The sequence below is a fragment of the Carcharhinus amblyrhynchos genome, unplaced genomic scaffold, assembly GCF_965287045.1.
Source record: "Carcharhinus amblyrhynchos unplaced genomic scaffold, sCarAmb.v2.hapA scaffold_39, whole genome shotgun sequence".
Classification (NCBI taxonomy): Eukaryota; Metazoa; Chordata; class Chondrichthyes; order Carcharhiniformes; family Carcharhinidae; genus Carcharhinus; species Carcharhinus amblyrhynchos.
Window position 1 is genome coordinate 164,769 of NW_027649780.1, and position 20,952 is coordinate 185,720.

General features: G+C 49.5%; 1 protein-coding gene across 1 annotated transcript in view; it reads right to left on the bottom strand.

Annotated features, from left to right (window-relative positions):
• LOC145363502 (uncharacterized) overlaps positions 1–20,952 on the bottom strand; it is a 107,930-nt gene that overhangs the window by 78,254 nt on the left and 8,724 nt on the right. Inside the window, exons 2-3 of the mRNA XM_080218698.1 lie at positions 5,858–6,055; positions 212–2,837 (exon numbers count right to left, since the gene is read on the bottom strand). Of these exons, the coding sequence (XP_080074824.1) occupies positions 212–2,837; positions 5,858–6,055 (2,824 nt within the window). The remainder of the gene's footprint in view (positions 1–211; positions 2,838–5,857; positions 6,056–20,952) is intronic.

Here is a 20,952-nt window from a genome sequence, read left to right on the forward strand (position 1 = left end):
ACTTTCAGAGCAACACTTCCTGTAGACCGGTTACCCAAGATACAGAAATCTTTACTCTGTATCTAACCCTGTGCTGTACCTGTCCTGGGAGTGTTTGAATCTACTCCTTTTTCTGACCAGGTCCTCGCTAATCTTACCGCCATTCTTAGTAATGGAGCTGATTAAGGCCCTGACCCAATGAGCGAAAATTTGAATAGAAACCATTGCTTACCTTCTTGGGTTAGGTCTCTCATATTGCCTATTTTCCAAATCACTCTGTGGCAGCCCCCGCCAATCTCTCCCTCCTCCTCGACTTTGTTGCAGCCAGCTCTCTCAGCAGTTGCGTAATCCATTGCCAACCCTGGAGCGTCAGATGATCTCGCCCTCCTACCACTACAGTCTGGGTAGCCCAGAGTCGGGCAGGGATCCAGTGTATTGGTGGATGACTCTCCCGTCACCTGCGAGGACAATGCGTACTGCTGCCCGTAGCTGTCAAGGGATAAGCCACCTGTGTCCCCTTCCTCGGGGGTTGCCATCCTTCTGGACGCCTGTTCCAAGGCTGTCTGAACTCCTGCTGGAAGCGCCATATGGTGTTCCACCAGCTTCACGCAGATGGTAGAGTCCGCACTTGTGTCAAATTGTGGCTCGGCCAATGGCGCCTCACTCTGCGATGGCGATCCGGCTCGTCCGCCCAATGAAGATTCAATCCCCCCTCTCTCAGCCGCTTTTTCCTCAGTTCCCGCCTTGGAGCTCCCCGGCTCTGCCGGCAACAGCTGAGCCGTGGCACCTGCTGTGATCGGTTTTGCTGATCGACCCTCCCCGGCCATCGGTGCTTCGAGCTCTGTTGGTGGCCTGAGCCCTTCAGCCAATGACAGGTCAGTTCTGTTCATTGATCTACTCTGTCCAGCCAATGACTGTCCAGTGCTGGTTGATTCCTCCTGTCCTGCCAATGGCAATGGCACTTCAGTTCCATTCGTTGATCTATGCTGCTCAGCTGATGGTTGCTCAGCCCCAGTTGATTTCTCCCCCTCAGCCAATGGATATTTCATCTCAATTATGGATCTATGCTGCTCAACCAATGGCAGTTCAATCCCAGTTAATTTCTCCTGCTCGGCCAATGGATGTTCAGTCCTGATTATGGATCTTCTTGGCCCAGCAAATGAAGGCTGGGTCCCAATTACGGATTCATTCTTTTCAGCCAATGACAGTTTATTCTGGGTTATGGAGGTATTCTGCTCAGCCAACGATGGCTGAATCCCAATTATGGATTCATTCTGTTCAGCCAATGACAGTTGAGTCGGACTGATGGTTCTGTTCTGCTCAGCCAATGATGGTGAAGTCCGAATTATGGATCTGTTCCGCTCAACCAATGACGGTTGAGTTCCAATTATGGATCTGCTCTGCTCAGCCAATGACAGTTCAGTCAGGCTTATGGATCTATTCTGCTCAGCCAGCGATGGTTGAGTCCCACTTACGGGTCTGTTCTGCTCAGCCAATGACGGTTGAGTCCCAATTATGGATCTGTCCTGCTCAACCAATGATAGTTCAGTCAGGCTTACAGATCTATTCTGCTCAGCCAATGAAGGTCGAATCCCAATTATGGATCCATTCTGCTTAGTCATTGATAGTTTACTGGAACTGATTGATCTGTTCTGCTCAGCCAATGGCTGTCGAGTCCCAAATATGGATCTGTCCTGCTCAGCCAATGGCAGTTGACTCCCAATTACAGATCTGTTCTGCTCAGCCAATGATGGTTCAGTCTCAACGAGGGATCTGCTCTGCTCAGCCAATGGCGGCTGAGTGACAGTTGGCTGCTCCCGGTGGCACGTGCAGCGAGCACGCGCCGGGCCCTCGAGCGGGCCGCCTGCCCCACGTGACCTCTCCGGCCCCAGCTGCTGATTGGCGGCAGGGGGCCGCGTCGGCGGTTGCCTCGGCGACGCCACTGGTCCCACGTGGTGCTGCCCACTGTCATCGCATCCCACGCACTTGGCGGCCTCCCAAACGATCCCTCCTCCGGGTCGCTCGGGCGCACCCGCGCACCACCTCCTCCTGCGGCGGCGCTGGTGGTGGAGCCAACAGGCCCGGTGCCGCGCCTGCGCGCCTCTCCCTCGTCGTCGACGGTGGTGACGGTTGGCGGCCGGCAGCGTCCTCGTGCGCAGGCGCGTTGGGCCAAACCAGCAGGGCGAAGGCGTCGACGTTCCCGCCGAAACTTCCAGAAGCTCCACGTACTCCCCTTCGTCGTCCAGGACTGGATCCTCCTCCTCCTGTAGGTAAGTCGACTCCAAGCCGTCGGCGTCTCGTCCGTTGCCGACTCCGCGTTTGCTGCCGCCTTCCTCTTCGGGTTCGGCCGCCGCCCCGTCGCCTGAGAGCCGGCCGCCGCCGCCGGCCGAGGCCAACAGGCGCGGGAAGACCAGCTGGCGCCAGCGCATGCGCCGCAGCCGGCCGCCGGCCGAGGCCAGCAGGCAGTTGGCCAGAGTGCGCGTGCGCGGCTGACGGCCGCCGGCGACCGGCCCGCCCCGCGCAGCCGCAGACGGCCCGGCCAGCAGGCGGTTGATGCCGTCGAGCCACTCGACGGTGAAGAGGTGCGGGTACGAGTTCTCGGGCACCGTCAGCTCTCTCATGATCCCGCCTCCTGCTCCTCCACCGAGCTCGTCCTCATCGTCCTCCTCTTCCTCGCGGTACTTGAGCAGCAGGCGGGCCCCCCGTCGCCGTCCCCCGCCGGCCAGTGGCGCCAGCTGCAGGTAGAAGTCCTCCGGCTGCAGCGCCCTCCAGTCCAGCGCCGAGAACTGCAGCACCAGCTGTTCGCCCAGGCACAGTGGCCAACCCTGGTGCAGGAAGAGGCAGCCATCGTACTGAGCCTGGAAGGTGGGGTGGGGGGAAAGGAAAGAATGATATGGAGGGGGTTAGGGCAATGTCTGAGCCTGGAAAAAGGGTGGGGGATAGAGAAATGGGGGTCAGGGCAACATCAACAACTATTTAACATTGAGGGAGAGAGAGCTATTTCATTAAATGTCTCCAACAACAATTTAGCTTTGAGGGTGAGAGCGAGGGAGCAACGTCTACAATTACGTAGCGCTGAGGGTGAGAGAGGAGGGTTCAGGGCAATGTCTACAACAACAATTTAGCATTGAGGGTGAGAGAGGGGGGTTCAGGGCAATGTCTACAACAATAATTTAGCATTGAGAATGAGAGAGACGTTCAGGGCAATGTCTACAACAACAATTTAGCATTGAGGGAGATTTTTGGGGTCGGACAGAGAGAGGACATGTCCCCTTTTCTTCGTGCTCTGCCATTTTTCTTTCGGCTCACGTCCAACCCTGGTGTTTCCTTTGATGTCTTGACCTTATCCTGTGGCCTGTTGTCATTTTGTCTCCTGCATCTTTTTCTTACATATATTATTATTTATATTAGTTTTATTTTCTGTGGGGTGGTGAATGGGGGTTTCCCGTAGGTTGGCGGGGGATGGGGGGGAAACAAAGGTAAACAGGCTGATGGTCTGTGTCTGTCATATTTTAGGTAGTTGGGGAGAGGTGATTGTTGAGGTGTGTGTTAGGAGGAGGAAGCTGCTAGATTGGGGGTTTATATGTGTGTCTGGGAGATGGGATAGATGTCAAAGTGGTGTGTGTGGGGGTTTTTGAGTATTTTTGGGGGTTTCCTGGTTGGGGAGGTTTTGTGTCTATCGCTGAATCAGATTCTGTTTTTTCGGTGGAGGGGGGAAGTTGGAGAAAGGTTCTGTTTGTGGGTGGGCTACTTGGGGGAGGGAAAGAGAGGGTTCAGGGCAATGTCTATAATTTAGCATTGAGAGAGAGAGACGATTCAGGACAATGACTAACAATATTTGCAAAGCATATAAACATTCTAACATAGCGAGACATAGTTCCCCTCCTGCCAACCCTCCATGGAGCCTTTTTTTCAAAACACGTCAACATTTGACACTGGAGCCAAATAAGGAGATGTCAGGGCAGGCAAGCCAAAGCTTTGGCCAGAGGCGTAGGCTTTGAGGATCAGCATTAAGGAGGAGGGAGAGAAAGAGAGAGATGGAGCAGTTTGGGGAGGCAACTCGAGAGTTCAAGGCCTGGCCAGCTGAGGACACAGCTGCCAGTGGTTGTGATACTCTAATCAGGGGAAGTAAGCAGGGTGGGGAAGTTTTGAGAATTAGGGGAGCGCAGAAGATCTTTGAGGCTGTTCCGGGGGGGTGGTTTCGTGGGAATAGGGTCAGAGCAGCAGGAGGTGAGTATCGTGGTTGAGATGCACACCGGAGAGTTGAGAAGGCATGCGAAGATGCAAGTTGAAGCCTAGGGCTGGCTGGACTACGGAAAGGGACTGAAATGGACAGTCTTCTCAATCTTTGGTGGTGGGGGTGGGGGGGGTGTCAAGAGGGTTTTAAGAAGGCAGGCTGCAGTGGAGAATGAAATCCTCCATACTCCAGAATGATGCCAGAGCAGCGAGCGGTTTGGGAAGAGGATTCAGTGGCCACTTCGTGCTTCTCCAGATTCACTCAACCAGGCCTGGTCACTCCTAAACCCCCATGACTTGCCTGAACTTGCAACATCTCACTTACTGTCCTGTGGGGAGGCAATACGCACCTCTTTAACCTATGTTTAATGCTATCACATTGTCTGCACCTTTAAAACTTGAATAGCAGGTTAGCTGTAAAGACTTGCATTGTAATCAGTATTCTGTAAACTCTGTGTGCCTTTATATACCCTTCTCTGATCAGAACCTTCCACACACCTGACGAAGGAACAGCGATTCCGAAAGCTTGTGGGTTTACTATCAAATAAACTGGTTGGACTTTAACCTGGTGTTGTGAAACTTCTCATTGTGTTCACTCCTAAACCTGCCAGAGAACGTTCAGGCCCGTGCCCCTCATACTTGCGGAGGTAGCAATGCTGGGCCAAGGGGTGATGGGTGTGACGACCAGGCTGAGAGAGAGCCTGAGTGTGGACCAGGCTGTCAAAGGTGAAGTGAAGATGGTGAGCGAAGGGCCAAGGAAAAGGTTGTTTTTCCTGGAGAGTCCCCACCCTCCCCCAAGCTGCAGTGGGGGAGAGGGGGCAGGGACAGGGTGAACGCAGAAGAAGGTGGGGCTGAGGAAGGTTGGGGGGGGCATGTGAAGAGAGGGATGGAAGGAAACAGCCTTAATCTATGGCTGGTCCCCTATACAGACGGTCAACCCCGCCTGCATTCGAGGTCCAGGAAGCATGGTGGCACAGTGGATTAGCACTGCTGCCTCACAGCACCAGGGACCTGAATTCAATTCCCAGCTTGGGTCACTGTCTGTGTGGAGTCTGCACGTTCTCCCCTTGTCTGTGTGGGTTTCCTCCGGATGCTCCGGTTTCCTCCCACAAACCAAAAGACCTGCAGGTTAGGTGCATTGGCCATGCTAAATTCTCCCTCACTGTACCTGAACAGGCACCAGAGCGTGGCGACTAGGGGATTTTCACAGTAATTTGATTGCAGTGTTTATATAAACCAACTTGTGACACTAATAAGTAAACTTAAGGACAGTGGGGAGGGAGTCGGTTGTGTCCACCAGTTGAGGGCTTCACAGTGGATCCCGTTTCTGCCCTCCCTTGTCACCCACTGAAGTAGACTTCACAAGCACTGGATGCAATACAGAGGAAGCAGAGGACTTTACAACGTGGGACAGTGGGGGAAACGAGAGAGGAGGGGGTAAACCTCACTATCCCTTTGCATGTCGACTGCGGGCAGATTTTCCATAGAGCTGCTGCTGCTTATTGGCCTTCCCCCTCCCACATCAACCTTGTGACCCCTCCCTCACAGAGAGCTTTCTCTCTCTCCCCTAACCTCCCATTTCAATTCTCCCCTCCTGCCACCTCTCCCAGTTTGACTGTGGCCCTCTCCAGCCGGTACTCACGCAAGCCTGTTGCTGGATGGTCTCCAGGATGCGTTTGGCGGGGATGAAGAAGTCAATGACATAGCGCAGAGCATCGTGGTGGAAGGTTTTCTCCAACACATCAAACACCTGACCCAGGAGGGTGGCGGCTGTGTCCTCGAAGGGCGGGTAGAGGGCAGCGAGCGATCGCTGGATGCAGCTGTCCACTGCTTCAGATTCCTGCAGAAAGGAAGAAAAGACAACGAAAGAGAGAGACGTTATTAGGAAGTTTCTGGAACAGCCAACCTGGTGGCTGTCGACTCAGCAGCTTCTGAGAGAAAGCATTTCTCTCCATCTCCGTCTTCAATGGCCACCCCTTATTTTTAAACAGTGACTCCCAGTTCTGGTTTCTCCCAGAGAGGAAGCACCTTCTCCTCATCCGCCCTGTCAAGATGCAAAGTCCACCCCCCCCCACCCCCCAAGCCCCTCACCACCTCAGGATCATAAAGGTTTCAACCAAGATGCCTCTCTTCTAAACTCCAGCGGATGCAAGCCTGGCCTTTACCGTCCTTTCCTCATAAGGCAACTCACCCATTCCTGGTGCAGTTTGGTCAACTTTCTCTGAGCTGCTTCCAACATGTTTACATCCTTAAATAAGGAGACCAGTACTGTCTACAACACTCCAGATGTGGTCTCGCCAATACTGTCCGCAACACTCCAGATGTGGTCTCGCCAATACTGTCCGCAACACTCCAGATGTGGTCTCACCAATACTGTCCGCAACACTCCAGATGTGGTCTCACCAATACTGTCCGCAACACTGCAGATGTGGCCTCACCAATGCTGTCCACAATACTCCAGATGTGGCCTCACCAATACTGTCCACAACACTCCAGATGTGGCCTCACCAATACTGTCCACAACACTCCAAATGTGGTCTCACCAATACTGTCCACAATCCTCCAGATGTGGTCTCACCAGTACTGTCCATAATCCTCCAGATGTGGTCTCACCAATACTGTCCACAATCCTCCAGATGTGGCCTCACCAATACCGTCCACAATATTCCAGATAGGGTCTCACCAATACTGCCACAATACCCTAGATGGGGCCTCACCAATGTCCCCTACAACTGAAGCTTAACTGCCCTACTTTAATCATTCCCCTCATTGTAAACAAAAGCATTCTATTAACTTCATAATTACTTGCTGTACCTGCACGTTAACCTTCAGCGATGAGGGTGAGAGAATTGGCTAATGGAGAAACAATGTGGTGTGGTATTTGTAAAATATAGTTAGCCTAAGCTTTTGTCTGTTGCAATTTAAATAGCCTTGAGCTAGTTCGACTGTGTACAGTATACCTGAAAGCCAAAACGCAGTGGACCCCAAGGATCTGCATTGAAGGATAGTCGATCCGTATTTATGATGAAAGGCAGGGCAGCAAATACCTATGTGTGCGTGCGTACGTACACACACATCGAATCCCTACAGTACAGAAAGAGGCCATTCGGCCCATCGAGTCTGTACCGACCACAATCCCACCCAGGCCCTACCCCCATATCCCTACATTTTTATCCACTAATCCCTCTAACTTATGCATCTCAGGACGCTAAGGGGCATTTTAGCATAGCCAATTAACCTAACCCGCACATCTTTGGACTGCATGAGGAATAATGTGGAGATGTCACTTACTGTCACATCATACTGTTTCATCTCACTTCTGTCCTGTCCTGCAGACAATACACATCCCTTTAACCTATGCTTAATGCTGTCTCCACTCACATTGTCTACACCTTGAAGACTTGAATAGCAGATTAGCTGTAAAGATTCACATTCTAATCAGTATGCTGTAAACTGTGTGTGCCTTTATATGTCCTGTTTCTGATCAGAACTCTCCACTCACCTGAAGAAGGAACAGCGTTCCGAAAGCTTGTGGGTTTACTACCAAATAAACCTGTTGGACTTTAACCTGGTGTTGTGAGACTTCTTACTGTGTGAGGAAACCAGAGCACCCGGAGGAAACCCACGCAGACACGAAGAGAATGTGCAAACTCCACACAGGCAGTAACCCAAGCTGGGAATTGAACCCAGGTCCCTGGAACTGTGAAGCAGCAGTGCTAACCACTGTGTTACCGTGCCACCCCATCCGCACACATAGACACCATCGCCCATTGTCCTGGCCAATATTTATCCTTCGATAGATATAGAGAGGCATGGCAGCACAGCGGTTAGCACTGCAGCCTCACAGCAACACGGACCCGGGTTCAATTCCTGCCTCTGGTGACTGTGTGGAGTTTGCATGTTCTTCCCATGCTTGTTTCCGGGTGCTCCAGTTTCCTACCACATTCCAAAGATGTGCAGGTTAGGTGGATTGGCCATGCTAAATTGCCCCTTAGTGTCAGTGGGATTAGCAGGGTAAATATGTGGGTATGATAGGGCCTGGGTGGGATTGTTCTTGGTGTAGGCTCGATGGGCTGAATGGTCTCCTTCTGCACTGGGGATTCTATGAAAAAGCAGACTATGATCGCTTTGCCATTTGTGGGATCTGACTGTGCTCCTGCTGGCCACCCCGGCACCTGCTCTACAACAAAGAGTGACTGTTCTTCAGAAACTGCTTCATTGGCCAGAAGGGGCTCTGGGAGACATCTAGAGGTGGTGGGTGGGGAAAGCACCAGAAGAAAGCAGGCCTTTTCCTTCCCTCTCCGTTGTGGAGTGCAGGATTGAACGGGAAGGACCTGTCGAAATGGCGGGCATCCGTTGGAAGGAGAGAAGGTTGGAATTGCACTGCAGCGATGTTTAAAGCTTGCCAGCCAGAGGAGAGAGAGAGCAGATTTTTTTTGTGTTTTGTACATGCTCGGAAGCCCCCCTCGATTGCCCCCTCTGTGCCCGCCCCTGTTTCACAGGCAGGAATTCCTGGCCTGGGATACAGCGCTCGGTGCCCCTTTGATTGGGGAGTGAGCCACGCAGTGTGCTGCTCATTGCTGAACAAAAGGAGCATTGGGTGTGCAGTGATGGGGGATCTGGATGTATGGCCGGTAAGGAGATGGGCCCAGCTGCCCTGGTGGGAGAACGGCCAGACCCTGATTAACCTCTGAGGGTGGCCAAGCATGCAGTCGTATGAATTAAATGGAAAATAGAAGCAGGAGTAGGCCATTCAGTCCTTCGAGCCTGCCCAGCCATTCATTTTGATCATGGCTGACCATCAAGTTCAGTATCCTGATAAACGCAAATCACTGTGGATGCTGGAATCTGAAATTAAAATAAAAAACGCTGGAAGTCTCAGCAGGTCTGGCAGCATCTGTAAGGAGAGAAAAGAGCTGATGTTTTGAGTCCAGATGACCCTTTGACAAAGCTGCACATCTTTGGCCATGCTAAATTGCCCCTTAGTGTTCAAAGATGTGCAGCTTTGTCAAAGGGTCATCTGGACTCAAAACATCAGCTCTTTTCTCTCCTTACAGATGCTGCCAGACCTGCTGAGATCTTCCAGCATTTTTTTCTTTTGGCTTCAATATCCTGATTCCCCCTTTCCTTCCACCCCCCCACCCCCACCCCCACCCCCCCATATCCCACAAACCCTTTTGTCCCAAGAGCTATATCTAATCTCTTCTTGAAATCACAACATGTTTTGGCCTCAACTCAGAGAATCATAGAATTCCTCTAGTGCAGAAGGAAGCCATTCAGCCCTTTGAGCCTGCTCTACCATTCATTTTGATCATGGCTGATCATCAAATTCAATATCCTAATCCCCCCAGCTCCCGCCCCATATCCCTTGATCCCGTTAGCCACAGGAGCTACATATATTTCTACATGAAATCACGTAACGGTTTGGCTTCAGCTACTTTCTGTGGTAGTGAATTTCACACATTCACCGCCCTCTGGGTGAAGAAATTTCTCCTCACCTCAGTCCTAAAAGATTTAACTCTTATCCTTGAACTATGACCTCCTAGTTCTGGACTTCCCCCACCATCGGGAACATTCTCTCTGAATCTATTTGTCTAACCCTGTTAGAATTTTATAAGTTTCTATGAGATCCCCTCTCACTCCCCTAAACTCCAGTGAATATAATCCTAACCAACTTAGTCTCTCCTTATGACAGACCTGCCATCCCCAGAATTAGCCTGTTAACTTTCGCTGTATCCCCCTATAACAAGGGCACAGGAGTGTAGAACACTCTTCCCCTTGAGCCTGTTTTGCCATTCAATAAGATCATGACTATTTTCAACTCTACGTTCCTGTACCTCCTGTGCCCCTCCGATAACCTTTCACCTGCTCCCTTGCTTATCAAGAATCTATAATGTGGAGATACCGGCGTTGGACTGAGGTAAACACAGTAAGAAGTCTCACAACACCAGGTTAAAGTCCAACAGGTTTATTTGGTAGCCGAAGCCTCAAGCTTTTGGAGTGCAGCTCCTTCATCAGGTGAATGGGAGTTGTGTTCACAAACAGGCATATAAAGACTCAATTTACAAGATAACACTTGGCATGCGAGGCTTTACAGATAATCAAGTCTTAAAGGTGCAGACAATGTGAGTGGAGAGAGGGTTAAGCACAGGTTAAAGAGATATGTATTGTCTCCAGCCAGGACAGTTAGTGAGATTTGGTACACTGGGGAGAGCACGCACACGCTACGACAACGGATGAATGAACGCCATTTGTCAATCACCAGGCAAGTGTTCTCTTCCCATTGGGGAATACTTCAGCAGTCACGGGCATTCAGCCTCTGATCTTTGGGTAAGCGTTCTCCAAGTCTGCCTTCACGGCACACAACAATGCAGAATCGCTGAACAGAAATTGATTGTCAACTTCCGCACACATGAGGACGGCCTTAACCAGGATCTTGGGTTCACGTCACACTACCTGTAACCCCCATGACTTGCCTGGGCTTGCAAAATCTCACTGACTGTCCTACATGGTCTCCCCAATGTACCACGCCTTGGGACATTCTTTCCTGCAGCGTACCAGGTAGACGATGTTGGCCGAGTCGCAAGAGTGTACCTGGTGGATGGTGTTCTCATGTGAGATGAAGGTTGATGATCCAGCATGTCTTACAGAGGTTGCTGTGGCAGGGTTGTGTGGTGTCATTGTCACTTCTCCTGAAGGCTGGGTAGTTTTCTTAATACAGAGCAGTTACTGCACAGTTTTGAAAAAGAAACAACAGCTTTTGAAAACAAGGCTGGAATTAACCAGTTTGATCCTCCCAATCCCTCATTGATCTGCGCACAATAATCTGTTTGCGGTTGCATGGTTGTTTGAAGGCAACTAGTGGGAATGGCCCTAGCGAGATGTTCATCTTCATCAATAACGTGTTGAAGGCTCCGGAGAAGATGTCGTAGCTTCTCAGTTCCGGGGAAATACTGGATGACGAAGGTCCCGTGTTTGTCTTCTGAGGAGGTCAGTGTGGTTTTTTGCTGTGGCATGTCGGAACTCTTAATCAATGAGTTGAGCACCATATAGGAAAGATGTAGAAGCTATTGAAAGGGTGCAGAGGAGATTTACAAGGATGTTGCCTGGACTGGGAGGCATGCCTTATGAAGTTAGGTTGAGGGAGCTGGGACTCTTTTCCCTGGAGAGACGAAGGTTGAGAGGCGACCTGATAGAAGTTTACAAAATGTTGAGAGGAATAGATAGGGTGGACTCTCAGGGGCTATTTCCCCGGTTTGAAATGGTCGCTACGAGAGGACACAGATTTAAGGTGCGGGGAGGGAGGTTCAGAAGTGATGTTAGGGGTAAGTTTTTCACTCAGAGGGTGGTGAGTGAATGGAATCGGCTGCCGTCAGTGGTGGTGGAGGCGAACTCGCTGGGGTCTTTTAAAAGACTTCTGGATGAGTATATGGGGTTTAATGAGATTGAGGGTTATAGATAGGTCTGTAGGTTGGTAGGTGATGTGGTCGGCGCAACTTGTGGGCCGAAGGGCCTGTTTGTGCTGTAGTGTTCTATGTTCTATGTTCTATGTTCTATATCCTGTTCTTACGAGGACGGCATCTGTAGGTGTCTATTGTGTTCCTCCTCCTCTGAACAGATCCTGTGTATACAGAGGGCTTGTCCATAGGGGATGGCTTCTTCAACATGTTTAGGGTCGAAGCTGGAGAAGTGGAGCATCGTGAGGTTACCCGTGAGTTAGCAGTACAGTGAAGTGCTGAGGTGACCATTCTTGAAGGATCTGTGTGTGTCCAAGAATGCAACTGATTCTGGAGAGTAGGCTATGGTGAGTCTGATGGTGGGATGGAACTTGTTGATGTCATTGTGTAGTTGTTTCAGTAATTGTTCACCGTGAGTTCACAGGAAGAAAATGTCATTGATAGCATTGGTTGAAGATCCAGTGCGGTGAAGAGGTCTTGTTCAAACCTGTGCATGAGGATGTTAGCATATTGAGGTGTGAAATTGGTCCCCATGGCTGTTCCGTGTGACTGGATGAAGAACTGGTTGCGTCAACACAATGCTATCTGCACTTTCAAGACCAACTGCAACATTGTCATCAAACCAGCAGACAAAGGAGGGGCCATCGTCATACTGAACAGAACAGATTACTGCAAAGAAGTGTAACAACAACTGAACAACGAGGAACACTTCAGACCTGCAGATCTGACCAAAGAACATACCCGCCAATTCAACAGACTAATCAAGATCTTTGATCTGGACCTCCAGAGCACCCTCCATGCTCTCATCCCATTTACTCCCCACCGTTGGAAATCTCTACTGCTTCCCAAAGACACACAAGGCCAACACACCCGGCTGTTCAATCGTATCAGGCAACGGGACCATGTGAGAGAACCTCTCCAGCTACGTTGAGGGTATCCTGAAACCCATCGTACAAAGAACCTTCAGCTTTTGTCACGAGGTTACGGACTTCTTATCGAAATTCAGCGCCCATGGAGCAGCTGAACCAGGAACATTCCTTGTCACACTCTCCACAGTATCCTCCATAATAATGGCATTACTGCAACAGCCTCAGTCCTCAATGCCAACAACAACCAATCTCCAGATGCAATTCTACTATTCATCTGCTTCTTCCTGGACTACAACGTCTTCACCCTCAACAACCAGTTTTTCATCCAGACACACGGAGCAGCCATGGGGACCAAATTCGCACCTCAACATGCCAACATCTTCATGCACAGGTTCGAACAAAACTTCTTCACCACACAGGACCTTCAACCGATGCTATACACTATATACATCAATGAAATTTTCTTCCTTTGGATCATGGTGAGCAATCACTGAAACAACTATATGATGACATCAACAAGTTCCATCCCACCATCAGACTCACCATGGCCTACTGTCCAGAATCAGTTGCATCCTTGAAACATGCATCTCCATCAAGGATGGTCACATCAAGCCTTCAACACATCATCGATAAAGATGAACATCTCACCAAGGCCATCCCCACACCCCCACTACTTGCCTTCAAACAACCACACACCCACAAACCCTTTCTCCACTGTTCGCATTAAGCTACCCAGCCTTCAGGAAAACAGAGACCACGTAACCCTGCCACAGCAACCTCTGCAAGACAAGCTGGATCAGCGACACGGATGCCATCGTCTCACGTGAGAACACCATCCACCAGGTACATGGTACATACTCTTGCGACTTGACCAACGTTGTCTACCTGATACGCTGCAGGAAAGAATGTCCTGAGGCATGGTACATTGGGGAGACCATGCAGACGCTACGACAACGGATGAATGGACGCCTGTCGACAATCACCAGGCAGGAGTGTTCTCTTCCAGTCGGGGAACACTTCAGTAGTCGAGGGCATTCAGCCTCTGATCTTCGGGAAAGTTTTCTCCAAGGCGGCCTTCAAGACACAAGACAGCATAGAATCGCCGAGCAGAAACTGATAGCCAAGTTCCACACACATGAGGATGGCCTCAACCAGGATCTTAGGTTCATGTCACACTGCATGTAACCTCCACGACTTGTCTGGGCTTGCAAAATTTTGCTAACTGTCCTGGCTTGAGACAATTCACGCCTTTTTAACCTCTGCTTAACCCTCTCTCCACTCGCATTGTCTGCACCTATAAAGGCTTGATTATTTGTCAAGATTCACATTCTAACCATGATCCTGTAATTGCATTTGTGTCTATTTATGCCCTGTTTGTGAACCCAATTCTCCACTTATCAGATGAAGGAGCAGCACTCTGAAAGCTCGTGCTAGCAAATAAACCAGTTGGACTTTAGCCTGGTGTTGTAAGACTCACTGTGCATACCCCAGTCCAACGCCAGCATCTCCACATTACCCCTGTAAGAGGAAACATCCTCTCCACGTACACGCTGCAAAGACCCCCACACCTCAGGATCCTAAAGGTTCACCAGACTGAATCCCCTGGGCTGGCAGATCTGTCATAGGAGAGACTAAGTCAGTTTGGATTATATTCACTGGAGTTTAGGTGAAGGAGAGGGACCTCCTGGAAACTTATAAAATTCTAATATGGTAGATTCAGAAAAAAAGTTCCCGATTGTTGGGAATTAGGGATCATAGTTTGAGGAGTTGGCCATGGAGCGAGATTGTGGATGGTCACCAGTTCCCACAGCAAAGGGATTAGCTAGGAAAAGGATGGAAGAGTAGGCACAGTGTTGCTGTGAAGATGTCCACTCCGTGCATTTTCATTCTGCTGTTTCTCGGGCTGGCAGTGCCTCACATTTACAATGCTCTTGTTCATATTTCCTCACCCTCCCTCATTACCGTAGCTTCCTGCATCCCTTCCAACCTCGAACTCCAGCCTCTTCCCCTCCCAAACAGTGCTCTGGTTGCTATCCACATCCCACAGGGACTGCAGTGGGTTCAAGAAAGACAGCTCATCCACCACCTTCTTGAGGGGCAATTAGAGATGGGCAATAAGTCTTGAGGTCACCTATGAACTGACTCAAGAGCAGCTTCTTCCCAGCTGCCATTAGACTTTTGCATAGACCTACCTCGCATTAAGCTGATCTTTCTCTACACCCTAGCTCTGACAGGTCCATTACAAGATGAGCAAAGGATTGGATAGGGTGGACAGTGAAAGCCTTTTACCTCGGATGGTGATGGCTAACTCAAGGGGACATAGCTTTAAATTAAGGGGTGGTAATTATAGGACAGATGTCAGAGGTAGCTTCTTTACTCAGAGGGTAGTAAGGTCGTGCAGCAGTTGTGGACTCACCAACTTTAAGGGCATTCAGAAATGGTCAGTGGATAGACATATGGATAATATTGGAATAGTTTAGGTTAGAGGGTCATTACATTGATTCCACTGGTCGGCGCAACATCGAGGGCCGAAGGGCCTGTACTGTGCTATAATGTTCTACGGTCTATGACTGTAACATTACATTCTGCATTGTCCTTTAATTCTCTGTGTACTGTATACTTTGCATCAAACAATACTTTTCACTATATCATAATACACAGGACAATAATAAATGAAATCAATGAAGGAACGGCTGATATATTTCCAAGTCGGGATGGTGAGTGGGGCTCGGAGGGGGAACTTGCAGGTAGTAGTGTTTCCCATTTGTCTGCAGCCCCTAGTTCTAGACAGTAGAGGTTTCGGGTTTGGAAGGCGCTTTGAAGGAGCCTCGGTGAATCACTGCGGTGCATCTTGTAGATGGTACACACACTGCTGCTAGTGTGCATGGGTGGTGGAGGGAGCGAATGTTTGTGGCTGGAGTGCCCATCAAAGCTGGGCTGCTTTATCCTGGATGGTGTCGAGCTCCTTGAGTGTTGTCAGAGTTGTACTCATCCGGACAAGTGCATCTCAGCAGGTGGTAGGACTGGAGGGGGTTAATTGGTGAAAGGGAAGAGATGAAGATTCTCCGCCGCACCCTCCTCTCTCCCACTTCTGTATATCATTGGCGTTATATTTTATATGTTCCCCTAGGACGCTCTCAGAGAAGCTGGTGGGTAGGGGGATGGGACACCTTGGACAGGTCCATTGCGCCCCAAAAACTGCCATCTGTCGAATCCCTACCCTCCCCTTGCCTCATCTTTGAGTTACGGAGTTTTTATTTGATTGATTGCTGAGATTGTGGGCATCGTTGGCGAGGCAGCTGGTATTATCCCGGTCTCCCCCCATGTCCTTCCCCTACAAAGGTGGTGATGAACCACCATGTCTGATCATGCTGCTCTGGAACAAGTTGGAAGGTTTTAAACCACAATAAAGGACCTAGACAAGTCTACAGGCTCCTTATTTAAGGAAGGATGTAAGTGCGCTAGAAGCAGATCGGAGAAGGATTACCAGACTAATAGCAGGAATGGGTGGGTTGCCTTATGAGGAAAAGATCAGGACAGGCCAGACTTGTATCCGCTGGAGTTTAGAAGTGTGAGAGGCGATTTAATTAAAACATAGAAACTGGAGGAAGCCATTTGGCCCTTCCAGCCTCCTCCGCCATTCATTTTGATAATAGCTGATCATGAAATTCAATATCCTGATTCCTCCCTTCTGCACTCTCCCCCCATATCCTTCAATCCCTTTTGCCCCAAGAACTATACCTAATTCCTCCTTGAAATCACACAACGTTTTGGCCTCAAGTACTTTCTGTGGTGGTGAATTCCACACATTCACCGCCCTCTGGGTGAATAAATTTCTCCTCACCTCAATCCTAAAAGGTTTACCCTTTATCCACAAACCCCTGCCCTCCCATGATGACTCACTCACCATCAGGAACATTCTTCTGAATCTACTTGTCTAATCCTGTTAGAATTTTATAAGTTTCTATGAGATTCCCTCTCAGACCTTCTCTGCGCTCCCTCCAGGGCCAATGCATCCTTTTGCAGGTGAGGGAACCGGGGCTGCGCGCAGTGCTCCGGCTGCGGCCTCGCCAGTGCCCTGTGCAGTTGCAGCGGGACCTCCCTGCTTTTATATTCTATCCCCCTCGCGATATTCACTTTGGCAGGAATAACAGATGTGTAGAGTATAGGGCTAACGGTAGGACTCTGAATAGTGTGGATGAACAGAGGGATCTAGGTGTATGTGTACATAGATCCCTGAAAGTTGGGAATCAAGTAGATAGGGTTGTTAGGAAGGCATACGGTGTCTTGGCGTTTATTGGTAGGGGGATTGAATTTAGGAGCCGCAGCGTCATGTTGCAACTGTACAAAACTCTGGTGCGTCCGCACTTGGAGTATTGCGTACAGTTCTGGTCCCCACATTACAGGAAGGATGTAGAGGCTTTGGAGAGGGTGCAGAGGAGGTTTACCAGGATGTTGCCTGGTATGGAGGAGAGGTCCTATGAGGAGAGACTGAGGGATTTGGGGTTGTTTTCGTTAGAAAGAAGGCGGCTAAGAGGGGACCTTATTGAAACATACAAGATGATTAGAGGTTTAGATAGGGTGGACAGTGATAGCCTTTTTCCTCGGATGGAGAAAGCTAGCACGAGGGGGCATAGCTTTAAATTAAGGGGTGGTAGTTATAGGACGGATGTCAGAGGTAGGTTCTTTACCCAGAGGGTGGTGAGGGATTGGAATGCCCTGCCTGCTGCAGTTGTAGATGCGCCTAGTTTGGGGGTGTTTAAGAGATCCGTGGATAGGTTTATGGACGGAAAGGGTTTGGTTTAGGTTAGAGGGTCATTGCTTTTTTAATTGGTCGGCGCGACATCATGGGCCGAAGGGCCTGTTCTGCGCTGTAATGTTCTATGTTCTATGTTCTATTCTTCTAAACTCCAGTGAATATAATTCTAACCAACTTAGTCTCTCCTCATATGACAGAGCTGCCACCCCAGGATTCAGCCCGGTAAACTTTCGGTGCACTCCTTCTATATCAAGAACATCCTTCCTCAGATAAAGACATCAACACGGCACATAATACTCCAGGTGTGGCCTCACCAACACCCGTACAATTGCAGCAGAATATCCCGATTCCTATACTCAAATGCTCTCGCTATGAAGGCCAACATACAGTTTGCCACCTTTATTGCCTGCTGTACCTGCTGCTTGCTTTCAGCAACTGATGCACGAGGTGAGGCAATGACCTATATTATCACTAGGCTGTTAATCTAGAAACTCAGCTAATGTTCTGCGGACCTGGATTTGAATCCCACCACGGCAGATGGTGGAATTTGAATTCAATAAAAAATGTCTGTAATTAAGAATCTACTGATGACCATGAAACCATTGTCGATTGTCGGAAAAACCTATCTGGTTCCTTTAGGGAAGGAAATCTGCCATCCTTACCTACATGTGACTCCAGAACGACAGCAATGTGGTTGACTCAACTGCCCTCCAAGGAGCAACTAGAGATGGACAAATAAATGCTGGCCAGAAAGCGATGCCCATGCCCCACGAATGAAATTTTTAAAATCCTATCGCCACAGGAAAAGGTGCTCTTTCCACAGGGCCAATGATAGCATGAAGGAGAAGTGAATGAGAGATAATAAGGTACACACAAAACATAGAAACTGAAAGCAGGAGGAGGCCATTAGGATCTTGATCATGGTTGACCATGAAATTCAATATCCTGATTTCCCAATTCCCCCTTCCATATCCCTCAATCTGTTTAGTCCCAAGAGCTATATTGAATTTCTTCTTGAATCCCTTATCCTCAAACTATGACCCTCCTAGTTCTGGAGTCTCCCACCACCATAAGAACATAAGAAATAGGAGCAGGAGTAGGCCATCTAGCCCTTCGAGCCTGCCCCGCCGTTCAACAAGATCATGGCTGATCTGAAGTGAATCAGTTCCACTTTCCCGCTTTTTCCCCGTAACCCTTAATTCCCCTCTCTGTCCGAAACCTATCTGCCCGTGACTTAAATATATTCAGCGAGGTAGCCTCCACCACTTCAATGGGCAGAGAATTCCAGAGACTCACCACCCTTTGAGTGAAGAAGTTCCTCCTCAACTCTGATCTAAACTGCCCCCCCCCCTTTATCTCGAGGCTGTGCCTTCTAGTTCTGCTATCCTTTCTAAGCGGGAAGAATCTCTCTACCTCTACCCTATCTACCTCCTTCATTATCATATATGTCTCTATAAGATCCCCCCTCAGCCTTCTAAACTCCAATGAGTACAGACCCAGTGTATTCAATCTCTCCTCATAGGCTAACCCCCTCATCCCCGGTGTCAGCCTAGTGAACGTAGTACACCATCGAGAACATTCTTTCTAAATCTACCCTCTCTAATCCTGTTAGAACTTTCTACGTTTCTATGAGATTCCCTCTCATTTGTCTAAACTCCATATAGTATAATGAAATACTCTAACTAGTCTTTCCTCATATGATGGATCTGCCGTCCCAGGAATCAGCCTGGTAAACCTTCGCTGTACTCCCTCTTTAGCAAGGACATCTTTCTTCAGATGTGGCCTCACCAATGCCCTGTAAAATTGCAGCAAAACATCCCTATCCCTACACTCAAATCCTTTCGCTATGAAGGCCAACATGCCATTTGCCTTCTTTATTGCCTGCTGCATCTGTGCACTTACTTTCAGCGACTCATGCACGAGAGGAAGCAGTGGCCTAGTGATATTATCGCTAGACTACTAGTCTAGAAACTCAGCTAGTGTGCTGGGGACCCGGGTTTGAATCCCGCCACGCAGATGGTGGAATTTGAATTCAACAAAAAATACCTGGAATTAAGAGTCTACTGATGACAGTGAAACCATTGCCGATTGTTGGAAAAACCCATCTCATTCACTAATGTCATTTAGAGAAGGAAATCTGCCATCCCTACCCAGTCTGGCTTACATGTGACTTGACTCCAGAGCCGCACAGCAACGTGGTTGACTCAGACTGCCCTCAAAGAGGCAACTAGGGATGGGCAATAAATGCTGAGCCCAGCCAGCGACGCCAATGTCCCATGAATGAATTTTAAAAAACACCAAGATCTCACTGCGTATCCACCTCCCACAATTTACACCTATTCAAGTAATCATATGCCTGACACTGTTACAGAGCTATGTAGATGGCTGCACAGCCACTGAGAGAGAGAGACACTAAGACAGGCACAGGGGGTGATAGGTTATTGGAGGGGTTAGGGGGAGTGTTAAGCAGGAGGCAAATTCGAGATTACTTAAAAGTTCAGCCTGATCTTAATAGATGATGGAGCAGACACGAAGGGCTGAATGGCCTACTCCTGCTGTTTGCTTGTATGTTCCCATTTGATAAATAACAGACAGATAAATAAAGGACCGGGACATTGCGACCAGCTGCGACAGCTGCAGATTCACAGCTGCTAAACAACAGCGGAAAAGCTTGTTGATTTTATTCCAGTTTAATCTGTAGAGTCTGGGGAGGGAAGGCAGGATGAGGAGGGTGGTGCTGAAACACACATTCCTTTCAAATCAATCAATCTTGTGTTTCCGTTAGCTCATCACTGTGCTTTGGCCCATTTGTACAGGCCATCTCCTCCCTCTGCCTCTCTCTGTTTTTTTGTTCCTCTCTGTCTCTGCAGCTCACGCACTCTCAATTTCTGTCTCTCTCTCTCTCCCTCTGTGTCTCCCTCTCCCACTCTGTCCCTCTCCCCCTCTCTCTCTCTCCCCCTTTCTCTCTCCCCCCCCACCCCCCTTTCTATCTCCCTCCCTCTCTATCTCTCTCCCTCTCTATCTCTCTCCCTCTCTATCTCTCTCCCTCTCTATCTCTCTCCCTCTCAATCTCTCTCCCTCTCTACCTTCCTCTCTCTCTGTCTCTCTCCCTATCTCCCTCCCCCTCTATCTCTCCCCCTCTCTGTCTCTCTCCCTTTCTAATTCTCCCCCTCTCTATTTCTCTCTCCCTCCCTGTCCATCTCTCTCTCCCTCTCCATCTCTCTCTCCCTCTCCATCTCCCTCCCTCTCCGTCTCCGTCCCTGTCTGTCTCACTCCCTGTTTGTCTCGCTCCCTGCCTGTCTTGCTCCCTCTGTCTCGCTCCCTGTCTGTCTCGCTTGCTCTCTGTCCCTCTCTGTCTCCCTGTCCCTCTCTCAAATGGTTTTGTGAAAGGCAGGTGGTTTTGTGAAGGGTAAGTTGGTTTTGTGAAGGGTAGGTCGTGCCTCACACACCTTATCGAGTTTTTTGAAAAGGTGACCAAAGAGGTGGATAAGGGTAAGGCAGTTGACGTCGTGTATATGGATTTTAGTAAAGCGTTTGATAAGGTTCCCCGTGGTAGTCTACTGCAGAAAATGCAGATGCATGGGTTTGAGGGTGATTTAGCAGTTTGGATCAGGAATTGGCTAGCTGATAGAAGACAGCAGGTGGTGGTCAA